The sequence below is a fragment of the Gaeumannomyces tritici genome, assembly GCF_000145635.1.
Source record: "Gaeumannomyces tritici R3-111a-1 unplaced genomic scaffold supercont2.5, whole genome shotgun sequence".
In the NCBI taxonomy this organism is placed as follows: domain Eukaryota; kingdom Fungi; phylum Ascomycota; class Sordariomycetes; order Magnaporthales; family Magnaporthaceae; genus Gaeumannomyces; species Gaeumannomyces tritici.
Genome location: NW_008804549.1, coordinates 3570884 through 3591814, shown reverse-complemented (window position 1 = coordinate 3591814; position 20931 = coordinate 3570884). Strand labels below are relative to the sequence as shown.

Sequence of the window (20931 nt, the reverse complement as noted above, 5' to 3'; positions counted from 1 at the left end):
GATCCGTCGAGGCCGCCTGTTTCCCCGGCCTCGCCTGCTGCGGCCGGGCGGGATGCGCGCCTGCCAGGATTTTTGGGTTGTTCTATTTCTTTGTATTTGCGTTGCCACTAACCTTTCGTCCCTGTCGCACTAGGCCGATACGGATACGTGCTTGCTGTGTTGGATACCTCTTCACCCGTGAGAGAAGCTGGCCTTGAAAGGCGGAGGTCTCAAGATCGACACGGTTATTGGCATGCTGTGGGATCCCCAGGTCTGTCCTTGCACGTATCATGGATACCCATGCTGCGCATGTATCCACAGCCCGTTCTGTCCAAGGCGCGCCGAGGGGCTGCTAGCGAGCCTGCTGCACCCACACGGACACCCCGCAGCGCCCCAGGGCATCCAGCACAAGGGGCCCCCTGGATGGCGAGTGTGTGCATGGTGTGCACAAGCACGCGAGGATCAATCCAGGGGCGTCCCTTGGCCTGCGAGTTGCCTGGAAGGCTGCCGAGGTGTGCGTGTGCCGCGGGCTCCAACAAGGAGCAGCGCCGCCCAGGCTTGACTTCTTTCGGACTTGAGATCGATGTCGTCCAAGAAGACTTAGTGAGCGGGTGGACCAGAATATCTCGAGCTTTGTGTCCACTCACCGTGCATCCATACCCCGGGCGTGGCATGGACGGGCTGCGCCGTCTTCAATCGACGTAAAACCGTATCGACAACAGCCTGGCCGGACAGTCATGGATGGATGCAAGAGGCCCCATCCATGTTTCTCACTCGGATGCGACGTTTTGTGGGGCAGCCACCTCGTGAGCCAAAAATCCAATTTTCTGCAGCCCTCACAAGCACGACATTCCTTGATCCGCCGGTCGAGGAGGGGGGTGGGGGTTAATTGGGCAGAAAATAAGCGGCCGTGCTTGCTTGGTCTCCCCCGATCGAAACAGACCAAACCCCCGACGTCTGCTGGTGAAAACACCCGTGTATAGTTTTGTTTCATTGCCGGGGTTCTAATGCGTTCTTTTACGACAATACACGCTGGCTTCAACACAATTGCTCCATTGAGACGAAAAAGAGAAGTGGTCCAAGAAAAAGGGTTGGAATAAACCATCGTCTGTGGGCTCAAAATGTCAGACGTAGACGTGGGCCACTTTACCTGCTGGATTTCTCACTGGCGTTGACCCATTTCTTCCGCTGCGGCCCTGTCGAACAAGCCTCAGCTTCAATCTCGGGTCCCTGCTGTCTCAGAATGAGGGAGTCGATAATTCCACGAATACGAACCACAGCCACGGGTCTTCTATTTCCGCTACTTCTGCTCGCGCCGGAGAACAAAAATATCCAGATTTGGAACCCGCCAATTTTTAATCCGCGCTTTGCAATTATGCTTGTGTGTAAGGTGGCTTGGGTCTGTCCGCTAAACTCAGCACACATGCCATTGCTCGTATCGGCAAGGCTGAGACTGTATGTGCTCTCTTCCACGCCCAGCTGCTGGCCACCGAGCTAGCAAGCAACCAACCTGGACACCATCTGCATCTACTTATTGCGCCATTCCTCCCAGTGGCTGGCGATAACTCCACAGCTCCCAGTTCGTGGTGGGTGTCCGATGGGTGGATGCACAAAGAGGCGGTTACATCATCGCCCATCTAAAATCGCCAGCAGGCCTCCGTTGGCGGGCCTGTGCTTGTCGAAGAAGCAATCCCCACACTCACCAGTGGTTGTTGCAGGGGAGGCGGGAAGTCGGGAGCGAGATCTGCTCTTCGGCCGCTCATGGGAGGGCTGGCTGGGGCCCGCCCTCCTCTGTCCCTCCCTCTCCCTGTCTGGCGGTGCACCACACCCGGGGACATCACCATCCCTACGGTACACCCCACCGTTTCCCGCCCACCGGCCCTCTCACCTCACAACATAAAGCGCGCCGCCAGATGCGCCGCGCGGTGCCAGGGCCATTTGTGTCACTGTTCCATGAATCAGTACCTAGGTGAGACGCGAGATCCCGGGGCCGAGCTTGTTTTTCTTTCTATGCATACCCCGTCGACGTAGGCGTCTCTCGCCTAGCTTGAGATCCTCGCTACAGGAATTATTAACCGATGCTTCCTAATGCAACCTGTGTCCATACTGAGAATACCGGCATGGATATCCGGAGCAATTGTCGAACTTCAACTTGGGCCTGGACCTTCTTAGATTGAAGCGACAGGGGCTCGTGGTTTCCAGGGCGGTAGCTTGATTGTCGATCCATCAGGTCAGGTTTCCATTTTTATCACCATCATCCTTATTGCCTTCCGTATCCGTCCAAGCCCATCTCCAACACTCACACCCATCACGCCCGCAGCAGCTGGCCACCTGCCTCTGGTGCAGACTGACTGCACGTCGCAGCCCAAAGGAACTGTCAGTATGTAGGCTTAGTCTCATTGCTTCTGGACGTGGATGAGACTGCATATGGTGACGCAGGCTAAGATAGAAGAGAATGTGAGAGAAAAAGAAAAAAAGTCCGAACTCCGCACCAAATATCGCGCGTCGGCGGATAATCTCCGCCGCCATGACAAGATGACAGACACCCTCGATATCTCTGCCCGCACGACGCATCAGCATCAGGATCAGAAGGACCAGCTGCAGCGGTGACGGTAAGCCAAATCGAGCTCGTTTCCCCGGGGGCCCCATCCGAGAAATTCCCAACCTCGACTCGGTTCGAATAACGCTGCTGACCTGTCGAAGGACCAGCGACAGGGTGTGGCGTGACACTTGTCACATGAAAGATCACACGGCAAGCCCAGTGCCGTCTTCGTCAATAATCAAGACTAATCAGGGGTACCAGCTCGCTTCGGGAATATCGACCGTGCCAAGGGGTGACACTAACCAAGAACCCTGGCAGGAGGGCGGCCGAACCACATCCCGGTTGCGCACGGCTTTGCGCCTTAGCCAGTTGGTGTGGTGACACAAACGCTCTCTGTCAGGAATCGAATGCGAGCTCCATCTGCAAGGGCCTGCAGGCTTCTGTGACCCATAGTCCGCGCCATGCCGTAGCCACAATGCTCATTTCCATGGGACACCATCTCGAGGACGGTAGCAAATGTTTCCATGCACGAGAGTTAGATATTCCATCATGCCATGGAGCTAACGTGGTCTTGGGAGGCTACTGCTGCAGTGCCCGGGGTGCTCCCTGGTTCGGTCCACATCATGGTTGAACGGCTCTGGCTCCTCGAAACATTCGGGCGTGGTGCAGTCTGCTCAAGCCGGCAAGTATGAGGTACATGCTATGTATGTCGGAGCTTAGCAGCCGGAGACCTCAGCACGGATGTACATTACGCAGCACCAGCACCAGCACCACTACTGGCGCCCGTGCATACACGCTATCCGTGGGGCGCAGGAGACAGAGGTGCAGGGCATTAAGTGCTCGCCGCCCGCTGAATGGACTAGCTGCCTCTTCGAGGCACGGAGGGTCCCCGCCACAGCGGGCGCGCGCTGTTGGCGTGGGCATTGGCGTTGGCGTTGACGACGCAGATGAAGATGGGCGTTGTCGACCCGCCCGGGATCAAGGCGCAAATCATCACCCGGCGCCACCGGCCGTGATTGGTCTGGAGCGGGAGGGCCGCATCTGCGAAGATGAGAAAAATACGCCACGGCTGAAACAAACCCCCCCTGGGGGGCCCCTCGACTGTCGTGTTGGCAGGAGCATCGGCAGGTCGGCCCAGAGACAAGCCCAGGCTCGGGGTATTGGCGGTGGCTTTCCAGCCCCTGTCGACTGCAGCGGCCTTGGGCGAATCAGGGCCGATAAACGCGCCAGCAGGATGAAGTGGGGGAACGACGGGTCGAAGAAACAAATCCCGCCCGGGAATATTGGTTTATCTGACTCACAGCTATTGCCTGCCGGCCGTAGAATTTGCCTTGACCGGAGAGCAGAAGCATGCTGCATGTATTGTAAACGTACTCCGTGTTGGGGCAGGATGTGACGGGGCCAATCCTGCCGGGGTGGACGGCTTTCCTCGAGGGGTGGCCGGAGATAAGTTGGCGCGTTGGGGCAAGTCGCCTATCGAGCGACCCAGAGGCAGCTCCCAAGATTGATGCAAAGGCTCAGCTGAGCCGCTGCTTTCCCAGGCATGTCGTTCGTGTTTCGACTCGTCTTATTCGCGTCCCGTCTCAAGTTATTTTTATTTATTTTTTGCCGCGCACAAGGCCTTCCCTGCTCAGATCCTGTTCGCGAGGCCATACCTACGATGGAACAATTCCCTTAGCTGAGCGGCATATCGGCCGGTTGCCCGTGCTCGCTCGCACGCACAACTGGAAAGTTGTCGGAAATGATAAGCTTGTCCAGGAGTCTGGGGAAGGGCGGAAATGACGATGGTGTGAAGGCGCCCAAGCTCCCCATAAGTCTCGAAAAAGGGTGGGCTAAAGAGGAGGGGTGGGTGGAGAAGTGGACATGGTGAGCTCCATGCGCTAGCTGGGATTCTCTGCATGGGTCACAAAAAACCCGCGCCAAGGGCCGGACGGCAAGCTATTATTGGCCGGTGCGATGGCAGCTGACACACGGACCATGGTGGGGTTTGACGAGACGGAGAGAGGCCCAAAGGGTGCTGCGCTGCATGTCCCGCCCACGGCCTGCATTTCGTCTGAAGCTGGCTCCGAGTGCTGATGGTGTGACTTGGGGCTAGGCCGATCCCCATCGCTGCACATTATTTAGCACATGCATACGCATACGCATATCTGCCTTGGGATGTAAAGAGGGACAGACTGGCCTAGGTATCCACGTCATGTATAGTGTAAGAGATAGCTATCCCTGCCTACAGACACGCAGCTGACTGACCTTCCTCTCTCGTTTCGTCCATTGTTGCGACCTTCTTTACAAGCGAAGTGACGGAACAAATCCCCGGTCGGTTAAAACTGCAATCATTGTTGATCCTCCGTGTTTGCCGCAATGCATGGGCCAAGCCTTGACGGCTTGTCAGGGACCCTAAGCGACAGCCATCCAGTCACCCACCCGACACTTTGGCGCGCAACCCAACAACCTCGCACGCATCCCTCGGTGCTGACCGCAGGTAGGTGTGCCTGGCACGCCTGGGTACAGTACCTCCCTATGTTTCCCCATCACTCCAACTCCAGGATTTCCCAGTGTAGAGTTGGTAATTTCCGAATCACCTCACAGGCATGGCAGCCATCTCAGGAGGCGTGCAGCCCAACAATATCCTCCAGGCAAGCCAGGCTCCATTCACAGCGATGGACGGCCTGGGGCTGACCCCACTGACGGGTGCCGGTCCGCAACGGAAACCGTGGCACCCCTCCCCCCTGTGCGCAAGGTGGCCAGCCAGGCGCGCAAACAAAGACGGGCGGGCCATCGGCAGAGGCCACACACACTGCGCTAATGTCCGCTTCACCCACCCTTTCCCCCTCCCCCATCACAATCTTGCTGCAGCAGAGGGGAACACCACTCCCCAGTCCAGCTGTGGCTCCCGCCCGTCTTGTCTTTCTTTTGCAGCCAGCCACCAACAAATCTGCGGCTGGGCGGAGCGGGAGTGACGCACACCCTGGATAGCCGTCTTTACTTGGATAGGCCACCCTCTCGGCCCCTAGAAGAGTTCCAGTTGGTTTTGAGTTGACGAGTCCCATAACCGCTTAGCCGTCAAGGTATACTGTGTACCTGTGTGTTGCTGGGGCCTCCAGCATTTGCACAGGGGGGCGGTGCAGTTGGTTGCCGTCAAGCAGACTCATGTCTGTACTGACAGAGTGGGCCACAAGAGTCCGTTGTTTCCATGTGGGAGCGTGGAGAACGGAGGAGTGTGTTATTCTTTACCTAGGTAGTGAGATATGAAGCGACCGTCAGTTCGAAGGGTGTCTCGTGCGAATCTCAAAAACCATCCTCATCATTGGCCATCAATGACCCCTGCGTGTCTATCCAGCTCCAGGCGCGCAGGTGGCCAGCAGAACCACAAATGTTGTGCTTGCTTTTGTGCATCATGACGACAACGACAGATCCGCCCCTCATCTCGTCAGGCGACCGAACTCCACTGGTTCTCTAAGGTTTGGCGGGAAACGGCGGATATCCACTACTGCAGCGGGTCTTTGGCTGGAAAGTGGCTGCCCACGCACATCAGCAAAAAAAAAAAGACAGTTCCTCGGAGGAATAGGAACAGGAATAGATACGGAATTGAGAAGAAAAAAAAAAGAGAGAGATAAAAAAGCCGAATAAAAACGGGAATAATAATAAGGAAAGAAATAAGAATAGGACGGCTTACGGAACTAACAATTTCATTTAATCTTGTGTAAACTGCCGTTTTTTGTGTGGGGGACGTGCTGGCCAAGACAACACAGAGATACCACTTTTCCCATATGAAAGCCCGCGGCCTGTGTTCTGGAAACTGCACAGCTAGCATGGCTACAACGTTCAAAAACTGACAGGTGATAACCTCCGAGATATAGTTCTCAATACTGGACAATGAAAGTATATGGCGAGCCCAAAAGGGCACGATGGAACCGAACCTACAGGGCACAGGAAAGAATGGTCTGTGATGTGGGTCGTGATCGTGGTGCGTGTGCCAGTCTAGGAAGCGGTCCACAGAGACCAAAGACCCACGCCAGGGCAGCCACCCCTCCCTCCAAATGGTGCATGTACTATACTTTATATTCGACATGCTCCTACCCGGTGGTGTGTCGAGGTGAAGACCGGTTGAATGAATAGAAACCGGCGAAACATGTCGGCGGCACTCTAACCCCAGAACGGCAACTTATCTTATCTGACCGCGCAACCGATGCCCGCCATCCTCTTCTATTTTTAGTGTCGTGTAAAACGATCCAAGAAGGTGGTCCCTCGCGCTCGCGTGGGATGACGACGATAGTAGGGTGGGGCAATATGGGAAAAGGACTCGGCTGAATAGAGCTTGGGCGGGCCTGATCAGACGACTTAGGCCGCATCCGCTGGGTCAGCTTTGCTGTAAACATTGCGCAATCTAGTCACTTCTCTTACCCTGTTGCTATTTATCGAAAGTTCATGCCGATTTCGCTCGTCAGGGGTTGAGTGTTGGTGGTATGTTCGACATGCACCTGATGGTCTGAGATTTGGGCAATGAATGCGGCGAAAGAAAGGATTCTCGAGAGCAACAACAGCTACGGAGTAGTTTGTTTGAAATAGGCTGCGTATGTGTACCTGGGTAGGTGGCGGCTATCCATGGTACACAGGCGCCCGTGACGCGCGCTCGATAAGGCCTTGATAAGCTAAAATACCCACGCCCCACCCAAATTTTCCACCCACGCAGGAGCCTGCAGCAGTAACGCGTGCCTTTATACTTCGCTCGCCATTGATCAACTCAGCTTTATGATCGCGCACATCTAGACAACGTGTACCGATTGCGGCACCATTCACGGTAGCTTCTACATCGCAACGCATAAGCGACTAAACAGGCCCTGGGAGCGGGGACTCTCAAGAGAGCGATCACCTCTCGGGCGGCGAGAACTATGGCGAGCCTCAAGAGGTCAACGGGCTCGGACCCGCTGGCTTCGAGCATCTCCAACAAGGTCTACGTCCGGTCGACCAGGAGTGGCAAGGTCCAAAAAATTGTAAGAGAGGTCTATCTAAGGCAGGACATCCCTTGCTCGTCCAAGCTGTGCTTGTCATGCCTCCAGTCGGCACCCAGAGATGCCTCTGGGAATAGTATGTGTCTTTTCTTCTCTTTTTCTCTCCCACATCGGCCCTGCCACTCCGACTGTGCCGTTGGCTTACTAGATATCCAGTGAGCCCCTTTGTTCTCTCCGAGAAGCCGGCGGGAACGAAGGAGTTTCCACAGGGCCACTACCTCGTGCCCGACACCAATGCTTTCTTAACGGCCATGGATCTTTTTGAGCAAAGTGATTCCTTTTGCGACGTTGTGGTCCTGCAGATTGTTCTGGAGGAGGTGCGGAATCGCTCGCTGCCGCTCTACAACCGCCTGATCGCCCTGACCAAGAGCGACGAGAAGCGCTTCTACGTGTTCTTCAACGAGTTTCGCATCGAGACTCATGTCTCCCGCAACCCGGGCGAGTCGGTCAACGACCGCAACGACCGTGCGGTCCGACGTGCTGCTGCCTGGTACCGCGACCATCTTGCCGCCACAACGGTCAGGTCCAACAAGCTACCGCCCGCCGTCGTGCTCCTCAGCGACGACAGAGGCAACCTGAGGCAGGCGAGAGAGGAGGACATCCCGGCATACTCGCTGGCACAGTATGTCTCTGGCCTTAAAGATGGTGACAGGCTTATGGACTTGGTCCCAGAAGCACAGGATGAGGAAATTGTGCGACAGAAGTCGTCCGAGCATCTCTACCCGGAATACTATACAATGTCTAGGATGATGACGGGTGTAAAGAGCGGCTTGCTGCATCAGGGCATCTTCAACGTGTCGCCATACAACTACCTGGAAGGGACCATCCGCGTTCCCGCCTTCACCAGGCCGCTGTTGGTACTGGGACGCGAGAACATCAACCGGGCGGTGGACGGCGATGTGGTGGTGGTCGAAGTGCTGCCCAAGGATCAGTGGAAGGTGCCGTCGACCCGTATCATCGAGGAAGACGCCGTGACGAGGAACGAGAACGCTGGAGGCGACGAGGAGGAGGGTGGTGGGCAACGGGGCGATATGGTCTCGGAGAAGGAGCGGAAAGCGCTACAGGAGGAGGTGAAGCGGATGCAGGCAAAGGGCGCCGAGGCGCAGGCACAGCCCACGGCCAAGGTTGTCGGAGTCATCAAGCGCAACTGGCGTCAGTATGTCGGCCACATTGACCAGACCTCGGTCAGCCAGTCGGCAACGCAGGGCAGAAAGCAGGAGACCGTCTTCCTCATCCCGATGGATAAGAAGGTGCCCAAGATCCGGCTGCGGACCAGGCAGGTGGGCGAGCTTCTCGGCAAGAGGATCCTAGTCACCATTGACGCCTGGGATCGGGATTCGCGCCACCCCGTCGGCCACTTTGTGCGCTCGCTGGGCGAGCTCGAGACCAAGGCGGCCGAGACGGAAGCGCTCCTGCTCGAGTACGATGTGCAATACCGGCCCTTCCCCAAGACGGTCCTTGACTGTTTACCCAAGGAGGGCCACGACTGGCGGGTTCCCGCCAGCACCGAAGATCCCGGCTGGAGGGACCGGGAGGATCTCCGGCCGCTGCTCATCTGCAGCATCGACCCGATTGGCTGCCAGGACATCGACGACGCCCTCCACGCCAGGACGCTGCCCAACGGCAACTTCGAGGTCGGGGTGCACATTGCCGACGTGTCTCACTTTGTCAAGCCCAACAACGCCATGGACACCGAGGCTAGCATCCGCGGCACGACCGTGTATCTGGTCGACAAGCGCATCGACATGCTGCCGATGCTGCTCGGCACGGACCTCTGCTCGCTCAAGCCCTATGTCGAGCGGTACGCCTTCTCGGTGCTGTGGGAGATGACTGCCGAGGCCGAGGTGGTGGGCGTGCGCTTCACCAAGTCGGTCATCAAGTCGCGCGAGGCCTTCAGCTACGAACAGGCGCAGATCCGGATCGACGACGCGTCACAGACGGACGAGTTGACCGAGGGCATCCGCACGCTGTTGCGGCTGTCAAAGAAGCTGAAGCAGAAACGCATGGATGCCGGCGCACTCAGCCTCTCGTCGCCCGAGGTCAAGGTCCAGATGGAATCGGAGACGTCGGACCCCATAGACATCAAGACCAAGGTGCACCTGGACACCATGTCTCTCGTCGAGGAGTTCATGCTGCTCGCCAACATCAGCGTCGCGGGCAAGATATACGAGGCGTCGCCGCAAACGGCCATCCTGCGGCGGCACGGGGCGCCGCCGAAGACCAACTTTGACGAGCTGGCCAACCAACTGCGCGTCAAGAAGGGCTTTGAGCTGCGCGCGGACTCATCGCGCGCTCTGGCCGACAGCCTGGACGCGTGCGTCGAGCCAGCAGATCCCTTCTTCAACACGCTGGTCCGCATCATGGCGACGCGCTGCATGATGTCGGCCGAGTACTTTTGCTCGGGCACCCAGGCCTACCCCGAGTTCCGCCACTACGGCCTCGCGTCCGAGATCTATACGCACTTCACATCGCCCATCCGCCGCTACGCCGACCTGGTGGCGCACCGCCAGCTCGCCGCCGCCATCGGCTACGAGGCCGTCGCGCCCAGCGTCCGCAGCCGCGGCAGGCTCGAGGCCGTGTGTCGCAACATCAACGTGCGCCACCGCAACGCCCAGCTGGCGGGCCGCGCCAGCGTCGCCTACTACGTGGGCCAGGCCCTGCGCGGCAAGGTGGCCGAGGAGGACGGGTTCGTCATGAAGGTCTTCAGCAACGGCTTCGTCGTCTTCGTGCCCCGCTTCGGCATCGAGGGCCTGATCCGCCTCCGCGACCTGGCCGAGCCCGAGCCCGAGGCCGAGTACGACGCCGAGACGTACGCCCTGCGCACCTCGGGCTCCCGCGCCGTCGCCGTCGAGCTCTTCCAGAAGGTCAAGGTCCGGATCACGGACCAGAAGGAGGAGACGACCGGCAAGCGTGGTGTGAAGATGGAGTTGATATAGGGAGCCGAACGAGACGGAATGGAACTGCCGGCACCGGACAGATGGGGTCCCACTGTTTCAAGAACACACTCGCTGTTTCGCTTTGGAAGCGGCATTTTGTGCGATTTTGCTAGTGGCTCGGCGCGAATAATACCCCAGGATAAGAAAAAGAGCATGAGGAGACCAGGTGGAGGGATCAAGCAGTTTTTGCATCGAGATGTGCTATGTATTGAGATGCATGAAACAATAGAATCGGCCATGTCGCCCGCCCTCTCTCCTCCGTCCATCCTCCCATGAGGAATGCACACCTCGGCAGTGAGAAACGCCGCTCCTAATGCCTCGGGGCAGGGTTCAAAGATTAAAGTACCTGGTAAAGTAAGATAGAGAGTAGCCATGCATTGGTGGAAGCCCCAAGAACCGTCGTGATATTCGTAAGGAAAAAGAAAAGGGGGAGGAAAAGGGGGCGTCGAGGAAAAGAAGAGGAGGGAGAAAGTGGAGATGGAGGGGCACAGATACAAATGACCGAGACTACCTCACCTGCGAGGAAGCAGCCACGGCGTGGGCGGGGAATATAGGTGAAGCAAGGGGCCAAGGCTGGGAATATAAGAACCTCCCAAGGGCAGAACATACAAAGTGGAACCGAAAAAAAGCCCAAGCCTTCGAAGCCCCTAACTCGATGCCCATGCGATCTCGTTTTCTTTCTTTTATGACATGGGTATGCGTGTGCACTTACTACAAGGAGCGTCTCAACACCCTCCCGTGTTACATCTCTTCATGAGGATTCTGGCCGAACAGAGAGACATGATAGACAGCAGGGAGGGCACATCTAGCGGTTAGGGGTGAGAGAAACAAAACTGGGAGAAGGCTGTAGACAGAGCAGTAGCGGTAGGCGGAGCTACCATGCAAGGGGGTATAGGAGCAGGTAGAGTCGGCGTGGAAGGGGGCAGATGAATGTAACACGCAGTAGTGCCAGGAGGTATCAAGTAAAAGCAAACGGCGAAAACCGGTCAAAGTAGAGTTGTAAAAGACCCGCAAAAAAAAACCCCCACGCGTCGATTACGTGAAGCCCTCTAGTAGAAGCTGCCATCGCCCATCATGCTACCACGACTTGATGTCGAGGTCGGGTTCGGCGTGTTCTGAGCCGAGGACGAGCTACCGTCGCTCGGGGTGGGCGGCTCGACGACGCGGTTGCGGATGGTCATGATCCAGTCGTGGTGCAGCAGGTCAAGCGCGGTGGCGCGTTTCTTAGAGTCGCGGACGAAGCAGCGCTTGAGGAAGTCGATACCCTGGGGGCTGAGCTGGTCCGGGGTCGGCAGCTGGGGCGGGTTGCCCTGGGCGATGTTGTACATGATAGCCCACTCGTTGTCCAGGTTGGCCCAGGGGCGGCGGCCCGTGGCCATCTCGAGGATGACGCAGCCGAGCGACCACACGTCGATGGCGCCAAAGTGGCCCAGGTTCTCGCCCTTGATCACCTCGGGCGACATGTACATGGGCGTGCCCGTCATGGACTTGTTGGGCTTGGAGGCGGCCAGATCCTGGCCGGCCAGAGTGCGGCCCTGACGCGCAATCACCTTGGCGGCGCCGAAGTCGACATACTTGATGATGCCGTTGTGGTCTAGCAGGATGTTTTCGGGCTTTATGTCGCGGTGCGCAACCTTAATCTCGTGCAGGTAGGCTAAGCCCTCAAGCAGCTGCAGCGCGTACACCATGATGACCTGCTCGTCTTCGATGCGTCCGTGCTCTAGCAGGTTGGCCAGCGAGCCGCCCGAGCAGAACTCCATGAAGATGTAGACGCGGTCGCGGTGCACCTCGATACCGTAGTACGAGACCACGTTGGGATGGTCGACCGACTCGAGCACCCGCATCTCGTCCTTGATCTGGGTCGCGATGGTCGGGATCAGCTTCGGGTCCTGCAGCCGGATCTCCTTGACTGCCATGAGATGGCCCGTATCCAGGTTCATGGCGGCATAGACGTTTCCAAAGGTGCCGCCGCCCACGAAATGGCCTTGCTGCCAGCGCATCGTGAAGTTGGTCGCCGTGGACGACAACAGGGCCAGCGACCGGTCCACCTCGTTGGACGCCTCGAGCACACGACCCAGCGCCGATCGCTCGAGGGCAATCTCCTTTCGGCCCTCGTCGATAGCATCAAGGGCGTGCAGACGGTGGGTTGTCACGAAGCGTGACGCCTCATCGTCGTCGAGCGTGTTGTGATCCAGCCGCCGCATCTGGCCGACCATGGCCTCAAGCCGCAGCTTCTCGGCCTGCGCCGCCACCGTTGACCGGGCGCCCATGATGTCGAAGTGGGATATCAGCAGCCGCATGCAACCGCCCACGTTGCATCGCAGCCGGTCGTACTCGGCCTCGCACAGCTCCAGGATGTGGCGACCACGCGTCATGACCATGGCAAACTCAAGGGCCAGCACGGCCCAGCGAAAGGCTTTGCGGTCCGACGACTGACAGTCTTCGCAGATGAAGCTGACCCAGTCCAATGCCAGTTTGGCAAGTTTGAGATTGTTCATCTGGCGGCGATTGCTGTCGAGATATAGTAGCGAGCGCTGGCCGAACTCGGTGGCGAAAACAAAACACGTCTGGATCAGCTCCTGATAGTCAAGCCCTTTTGTGTTTTGGCGGATGATCTCCACGCTGTCCATGAATCTGTACGGAAGCGAACCAGCGGACATGTTAGTAAGGCATGTAAAGAGAGATGGGTGAACAAATGACCATTGGGAAAGGAGACATTGGGAAGTGAGAGGAGTGCTCACGTGTTGCTCAGCTTGTGCTGCACCTTGCGAATCTCCATCAACCGAGCGTTAACCTTTGGAAGGTTGGACCGCTGCTCAATGAGTAGATCCAAGTGCATGTCGAGGATGTCGAGGAAAGTGCGCTTGGCGTTAACTAGGCGAATCTGCGAGCCGCCAGCGATGAGGCGCAAGTGGCCAGTCTTAAGCTCGACGGGCTCCTCACGCACAGATAGCTGAATCTTGGGCCCCCACCAGGCAGGGTCGCCCTCGGGCCGCATGACGAGAATGTAGGGGTTTGTCGGGTCGTCGACCAGCTGCTCGTAGGCTGTGGTGGCAATTAGCGACTGTATCTCTCCCTCACGGTCCGCCAGGGAGGGCGACGCGATGACAAGCAGGCCCTCGTGCTCTAGGCTGCCCGTGTAGACCTGGAAGTGGCCCGTCTCTTGCAGGCGCGCAAAGAACTCCTGCATCTTGTCGGGCCGGAACGAGATGCTGAAGTCGGATGCATTCTCATAGTTATCGTTGAGCATTCGCGAGAAGCGCTGCAACATGCGCTGACGCACTCGCACCGACTCGAGAACTTGCTTGTAGCGCTTGCTCATGTCGGGGACGGACTCCTTGGGCTTGCGTTGCAGCTCCTTCTCGAATGTGATGCTCAGCCTATTAAGTGTCTTGAAGGTCAGGGAGCTGAACTGCTCAGCCACCTCGATGTCGCCGCGGTACAGCTGCCGGGCGATATCGTTGGCAAAGTCCCACTCCTGGAACAGCAGCTCGGCCTCCTTGAAGGTGTTCTTGTTGCCGCCCAGCTTCCAGTTGAGCATTTTGAAGTAATACCTGAGCGCATCGAGCACGACCTGGTCGAACGTCTCGTCGATGCACGGCGGCAGCTCCCAGCCGGGCTGCGGCTGCGACACGGCGGTCGATTCGTGCTTGGTGCGGATCGCCAGCTTGAGCAGGATGCGGAACTGCGAGATCATCTGGTCTTGCATCATAGGGCTCTGCTGCGCCGACTCCTTCATGCGTTTTGTGTAGGCTAGCCGCACCTTGATGATCTCCTCGATCAGGCGCGATGGGAAGCTGATGAGTGTGAGTAGCTCATCCAGGTCAAGCGGAAGATGGCGCTTCTTAAAAACCTCGTGGTTGAACAGCAATGTCTCGCGTGCCTTCTCGATAGTCGTCATTATGCCTACAAGCATACCACGCCGCTTACTCTTGCCGTCCTCTTCGACATGGTCGTGCAGCGACCGGAGTCCCTCCTCTTTCATCAGCCGGTCCATAAAGGACGAGTCGTCGGCGAGCCCGCCATGCAGGGTGCTTGGTGACTTATCCCTCGTACGCGAGAAGTCGAGCTCGTCGTTGCCTACCCACTGCTTGAGCACTGTGAGCTCCGTTTGGATGAGCTGGCTGACGTTGTGCCACGCCACGACCGCGTCGCACGCCTCCTGGAAGAGAACCGTGTTGGCCGACTTGTGAGCGGCCAGCAGCGCCGAGCGCGAGGGGTAGTGGCTCTCGATGCGCTCGATCTTGCGCATCACGTCGAGAACCTGCTGCACCGTCGACTTGCCGGCCTCGCTCTCGCCCGCGATTTGGAAGTCGATAACTTCGTCGATCAGCCGGTCTAGCGTGCCGCGCGCATCTTCCACCATGCGCCGCTGCACCGTCAGGTGGCGCCCGCACACACGCGCGCGTATGCCCATCCAAAGCTCAGCTCCGCGCGCCGACTTGCCCAGTTCCTGGCCTGTAGCTCCGATGAGCCGTTTCTTCTCCTGGCGCACCACGTCGCCTGTCAGGACAGCCTCGAGCATGCCGTGCCACTCGAGCCGCTCACGATTTGTCGGCTTGCGTAGATCTTCCTCTGTAGGTTGCGTATCGTCGGTTCCGTCGAAAATAATGACGTTCTGATCGTACGTATCGTCAAAGGGCACCTCAGACGACGGTGTCTCCCCCTCAGAGTCTGAGTCTGGGTACCCATCAGTGCCACCGACGGGAAATCCCGAGTAAGGGACGAAATAGTCGGCATTGCCCCCGCTATAGTCCTGCGCGCGCAGCCGCCGCACATACTCCTTCTCCTGCTGACCGTATGCGCCACGATGCTTGGAGGCGGAACGCAGATCAGATGTAGACGTGTGTATGTAGGACGGGGTCTGCTGTGTTGGTTTGCGCGCGGGCTGGTAAGTATTTGAGGGTGTCCTGGCCGGTCCGGTCGGCCTTTGTGGTGGTCTCGGGGTGGCTGAGCCATTGGAGTATGCGGTGCCTGTTGCGGGTGTTGCCACTCCTGCAACCACCGCGGCGGCGGCGTCACCATTAGAACCGTGTTGTCGACTGCCACTGGAACCATTGATGCCTAGAGAGGCCATGGAGCCCGAGTGACTGGCGGCCTCGGCATATATGCCCAGCGAACCCAACTCGTCTGGAGTCTCGGATGCATGCATCGGCTCGATGGCTAGTTCGTTTGACGAGTTCGAGTTGTCCGAGTCGCTCGGGATGGGCACTGGCCTGAGGGGCCGCTCGTCCTCGCCCTGGGAAAAGCGCACGGCGCGGGGGGATGTTTCGGCCGACATGGTGTTTGGCATGGGGGCGGTGGGCGACCCAGGGGCCGGGCGGGAGGAGGGACGGGCGGTCAAAGGCGCCGGGCGGGTGACCGCTGCGAGGCGGATACGCAGGGAAATGGTCGCCAAAGGGCCCCGCGGCTTGTCAGATGCAGCAAACAGCTGTGTGCTGGAACATCGAGGGCAGGCGTGGTCTCGTCGGGGCTTCGAGGGAGATGCCAGTCTCGGAATTTTGGGGCGGCGTCGACGGCGATCTGCTGACAGCGAAATATGCCGGGAAGAATTGAGGTCTCTACACCAAGATAGACAAAAGGAGGGCGAAGAAAAAAGCAGCGGAGGCACGATGTCTGGGGAGATAGTCAAGGATGGAGGATGGAGCTCGGACGGCACGGGATGGAGCCTCCACTCAGTGGCAACGCAACAGCTGCACGCAAATCGGCTCCAGCTGGTGGGCTCTAGCTGTCGATCCTTTCGTCGTTGGAGCTGGGCGTGGGCCCAGCCACTGAGCGTTGTCGCAGCGGGTCCTTCCTTCCTCCACCATCGAAACCTCACTAGTGCATGGGTCACCATTTTACAGGCAAATATTGTGCATATCGTGAGGACCGCGACAAGTGTTCACTACTTCGGCACCTTAGGTAGCCCAATTGAAGGCCGGGATGCAGAACATGCCTGCGTGCATTTGGGCCTGTCGTGCTGCATCCACACCCATGGTTCTCGCGCTTTTGGTGTCAACACTCGACACTTGTGGGACCTTTCTGCGTAGTGGTAGATACACAGATATAATAGATACCCGTCCTGAGGGAGACTGCGCTTGATGAGACAGAAACCCCTTTGTGTCGTCCACCGGGTCGTAATCGGTATCAATCCTTTCCCATCCTCCTTTTATTTCAGGGCAAAAGAAGGAAGAGTGATATTTTGGTGGCTATTGAATGATGTGCAGGGCTTGTGTGTTCTCAATCGATCGATCCCTTGCTGAGGGGAGACAAGCCCACTTTCCGCGGGTTTCATTGTGGCTGAGGATCGCAGTCGATATGTGCAATCGAGAAAACCCATCGGCGCCCAGGTTGCAACATGTCATCTCCATCGGGGTCAAAACCTGCCACGTGCACTTCCTCTTGAGCCACACCTCTCAGAGTGCGCTTCCTTCCCCATTGGTGCATCAGAGTTCAAGCTGTCTGGCAATGAGGCAACGTCTGGTGGTGGGGGCGCCACGCCTCGAAAGTGGAACTCTAGGGGTTGTCGCGTGTGAGGGGATCTCGACGCGTGACGCCACTCCAAAAATCATCCTTCGGCGTCAGACGCCAATTTGTCCCGCCCCATTGCCCAGCCAAAAACGATACCTATTCATCCCTGCCTTGTCCTGGGTGACCTCGCCGGTATCCACACGCCCGGACTGTCAATGGAAACACCGACGATTGTTTTGAACGATGCATTGAAGCCCGGCGACTCTAGATTCGCCTTCTCATGGGCCCGTCTTTTGGTCCATCTGTAATATGCCGCCCTCCTCCGACGCGTCACGCCCACTGCCCCAGCCGAGGTCGGGCATCTTGACGCCCGCCTCGGACGGCTCCGTCAACCGGCTGTCCCCCCGAGGCCTCGGGGCCCGACGGAAGGTTTCGGCCGATAGTAGCGCCGTGGTCACAGATCCAACCAAGCGGCCGGCCCGAACACGTCCTGCGCTGTCCATGGAGGAGCTTCTTAAAGCATCTATTGTCGTCAAGGTGCCTTATCCATGTACTTCTTGGGTTGAGGCTCTGACAGCACCGGGTCTGTCTAACACTCTTGTCTCCTCCAGCCGCATCCGCCCAATGTATTCGCAAAGCCTGTCACTCTACAGCCACTCATGCTGCTCCCCCGGGAGTGCTTGCCACTGGCGCATATCGACCTGGCCGACCCCCATGGCGAACTCCCATCCGCCCGATTCTTCGAGTCCTGCATTCGGATCATGGAACTCGAAGGCCGTCTTGGGTCTAACACGCTCATCGCCCGCTCCGAGTCCAGCCGCATCGCCTACGCCATTGAACGCCACGGCAATGGCTACTATGTGCTATGCAAACTGGGGTCATGGGTAGACATGACTGAGCTTGTAGAGGATTCGACCGTCGCGTGTAGCGAACGCATAACACTCGCTAAAGCTCCGCCGGCCACCTCTGCATGCTTCGAACCGCCTTTGATCACTCCGCATATATACTCCGAGTCTAAGCGCAAACGGCAAGCAATCGAGGACCTCCAGTCGCTCTGCAAGAAACGGCAAAGGTCGCAGTCGGTTACTAGCCTAGCGCCACAGCACCCGTCGCAGCAGTCGCAGATCCCGCAATGTCACCTGCCTACGCCAGTCGATGAGGTTTCCCAGGTTGACCAACCGGTTGCCGGTTCTCCAACGGAACCACATCCTCAGACTTTCCCGTTCCAGGACGAGGTGCAGCTGCCGACGTCTCTACAACCGCCGTCCAGCACTATCCTGGATACACAACAGACCGCAGGAGACATTTTCAATCATATACGAACACAGTATCTCGAGACTTTGTATCACTCCATGGGATCCCTGGCGTACTTTGCCAAGGGTCCTCTGTCGCGCGCGCGCGCTGCCTTCAACCTCAATTGTGACGGGAATCTCGATATGAGTGACCTCGTCGGGTTTCTGAAGAGCCTCGTCTTGACGACGATACTGATCGACAAGAAATACCTGACCACGGTCCCCGGTGTGGTTGAGCAGATGAAGCTGTTGGTGGAGAGCTCAGACGAGGGGAGGGCCACTCGTCCCAAAAAGAGGCTGCCAAAGAAAACCAGGATAGGAAAAGACGGCCTCTATCCGAACGAAGGGGACGACGTGAGGAGGTGGTGGACTAGGACAAGGCCCGAACTGAGAGACGAAGAGACATCAGTCAACCCTCAGCAGGTGCGATATCACATTTCGTGCCTGCGGAGGAGAGAGACGCTCTTGCAGCTCATCTTGATCCTCGAAATACTCTCACTGGAGGGATCTCAGCAGATTGGGGACCCTGTCGACATCCAGTTGCCAGGTCTCGAGACACCATCATCCCAAGGCCCCGCCAAGTCGACAGATGCGAATAAGAAGAAGCGCAACAAGCACAATCTCCCGGTACTCTTGGATGTGCACGCCGATAGGCTCTGCATTTGGGAATCGACAACGCTTGATGAAGTCAAAGCGCTGGCCGAGTCTCAATCAAGAACCGGCGAAGTGAGGAAGTCGGAAAAACCACTCGTTGACTTTTGTGTTGACGTGATCCTCCCATTGTCAGTGCTCATCGCTATGCCTGACGCATTTCATACAGCCCCAAACGTCATGGCCTACTAACCAACCATGTCATCCTTAGTTTCTCGTCTCGTCTTCCCGAGCCATGCGACTTGCTTAACCGAAAATTAGGCGGCCCTGTACTCAAGTCGCCCCCAAAGCAGCGGCGAGAGAAGGCGACCGAGAGCTCTTCCAAGTCACGGTCCAAGCCCGGCGCGCCCTCAAAGCGGCCTGTGGCCAAATCTGTCTCGTCGAGCAAATCAGCAAGAAGCCTCGAACGCGTGCTCTCTAATGACAAGCTCAGAAGAAGCGTCTCACGAGGCCCGTCGGATGCGCTGGCTCATCTGAGACACGCAACCGTTTCTCACATCCCAGGCCTGAAGCGGGAGGCTAGCGAGACGAGGAGTTTGAAGGACGCGCCCTCTGTTGAGACGAACTCCCTGAAGGATCATCCGACCAATCCGCTGCTCTCTAGAAGCGCAAGCCTCACTGCCGTTGAAGATGCCAGGTCGAAGAAGAAGGTACTGGTTGAGGCCGAGCTTCAGGATGCCATTTCTGCGCTCAAGAAGCCCAACCGGGTGCTTGCGGGCAAGGTCTTGGCTGAAGAGTCGGAAATGCGACTTTTCGCAGGGCCAACCTACGTCACAAGTCAGTATTGAATTGATCTGGGAATGGATATCTTCTCGACGCGTGTGGAAGTGCTGGACTAACAGGTGATGTGTTGCACCATAGAACGCAAGAAACCAGTGCCCAGTCCTGTCGGCAACAAGGTGCAAGTCAAGGCAACACCAGCGAACGTCAGGTTCAAGAACGCTCTTGCGGACGACCCGCACCATGGACGCGGCTTCAACCTGTCGCGTGCGCACCAGGCACTAAAACCGGCTCCCATGGCCAGTCGCTCTGCCGAGGTAGACTTGGCTGGCGTCGCACGTGACCCTTGTGTTGCCAATACTCCACTGGCGAACAGGACGTGGCAGATGTCCGACACCAGTCGGAGGGATGGGGCCATCATGGATTCTCACGAACGGGGTGATGACTGTGTTCTCACATCATCGCCAATTAAGGCAAGGAAACGGGCTGCGCGACCGCAGCCACCACAATGGCCAAAGCCTACGCCCAGTCGTGGCTTACTATTTCCGCCTGGCCAATCCGACATGATTCCTGCCTCTTCCCCACAGCGACCCCTAGAAGAGGATGAGGACCCATTATCCACCAAGGTCAGAAGCAACGGGAAGGTAACGCCGAGGGCGCATTTCCTAGCCGAGACACCAGTGAAGCCACGTCCACGGCCGGTTGCAGCTCCCACCGCCGCCGTGTCCAGTCTTACCGTGGAGACGCCCCGGGCAAAAAAGACCATGGCAGCGGCGCCAACATCCATCTCCGTGGCTGTGTCCCCGCCAAAGGCAGCGCAGGCGACGACGATCTACCAGCAGCTGGGCTGGGATGACGACTATCCTGACGAGCTCTCATGACCATGACTACAACAACGTGAATGATTCTAACGGACAGCAGAGAGATTCTAAAACTGCTAGTACAAATGTGGCTGCTTGTTCAGGCGCTTTGAATATAGACGAATGGGTGGGTTCAGAGACTATGGACAGGATATCATTGGATCGCTGGCTTGCATAACAGATGGCGTTTGGCTACTTTCAGGCAATGATTCCTTTGCCGGCTCGTTGCTCCCTTTTTTTTTTTGCTCTCTTTTTGCATCATGTTGCCGAGCGAGGAGGCGGGCGGCAAGGCAATGGCGTTGGGGCGTGGTAGGAGGGGCTCTCGGATATGCATTCGAATATCATGCAGCGTATCTTAGACAACACTTCGCGAGACCATCTCGTAAAATCACGGTTGCTCAACGCCCAAAGAAAACAATGTCTTCCAGGATCTAGAATATCTGGGCGTAATCTCGCGTGCAGTCCCACTAGAGGCCATGCAAGATGCAC

The 20931-nt window shown here is 57.6% G+C and overlaps 4 protein-coding genes across 4 annotated transcripts; 2 read left to right on the top strand and 2 right to left on the bottom strand.

Moving 5' to 3' along the window:
• Positions 1-3332: 3332 nt before the first annotated feature.
• GGTG_10159 (hypothetical protein) lies at positions 3333-4279 on the bottom strand. Its single transcript, XM_009228025.1, has 2 exons — positions 3823-4279; positions 3333-3719 (listed from the first exon to the last, which is right to left on the bottom strand). Exons 1-2 carry the CDS (start codon positions 3871-3873, stop codon positions 3381-3383), a joined length of 390 nt encoding a protein of 129 aa, XP_009226289.1. The 5' UTR covers positions 3874-4279; the 3' UTR covers positions 3333-3380.
• A 2780-nt stretch (positions 4280-7059) lies between these two features.
• Positions 7060-10727, top strand: GGTG_10158 (mitotic control protein dis3). The gene is made up of 2 exons (XM_009228024.1): positions 7060-7606; positions 7687-10727. Exons 1-2 carry the CDS (start codon positions 7411-7413, stop codon positions 10464-10466), a joined length of 2976 nt encoding a protein of 991 aa, XP_009226288.1. The 5' UTR covers positions 7060-7410; the 3' UTR covers positions 10467-10727.
• On the bottom strand, positions 10557-16069 carry GGTG_10157 (STE/STE11 protein kinase). The gene is made up of 2 exons (XM_009228023.1): positions 13208-16069; positions 10557-13100 (listed from the first exon to the last, which is right to left on the bottom strand). The coding sequence occupies exons 1-2, from the start codon at positions 15757-15759 to the stop codon at positions 11516-11518; spliced, it is 4137 nt and encodes a 1378-aa protein (XP_009226287.1). The 5' UTR covers positions 15760-16069; the 3' UTR covers positions 10557-11515.
• Positions 16070-16887: 818 nt separating this feature from the next.
• On the top strand, positions 16888-20915 carry GGTG_10156 (hypothetical protein). Its single transcript, XM_009228022.1, has 4 exons — positions 16888-17456; positions 17531-18993; positions 19074-19639; positions 19724-20915. The coding sequence occupies exons 1-4, from the start codon at positions 17229-17231 to the stop codon at positions 20461-20463; spliced, it is 2997 nt and encodes a 998-aa protein (XP_009226286.1). The 5' UTR covers positions 16888-17228; the 3' UTR covers positions 20464-20915.
• The last annotated feature ends 16 nt before the right edge of the window (positions 20916-20931 follow it).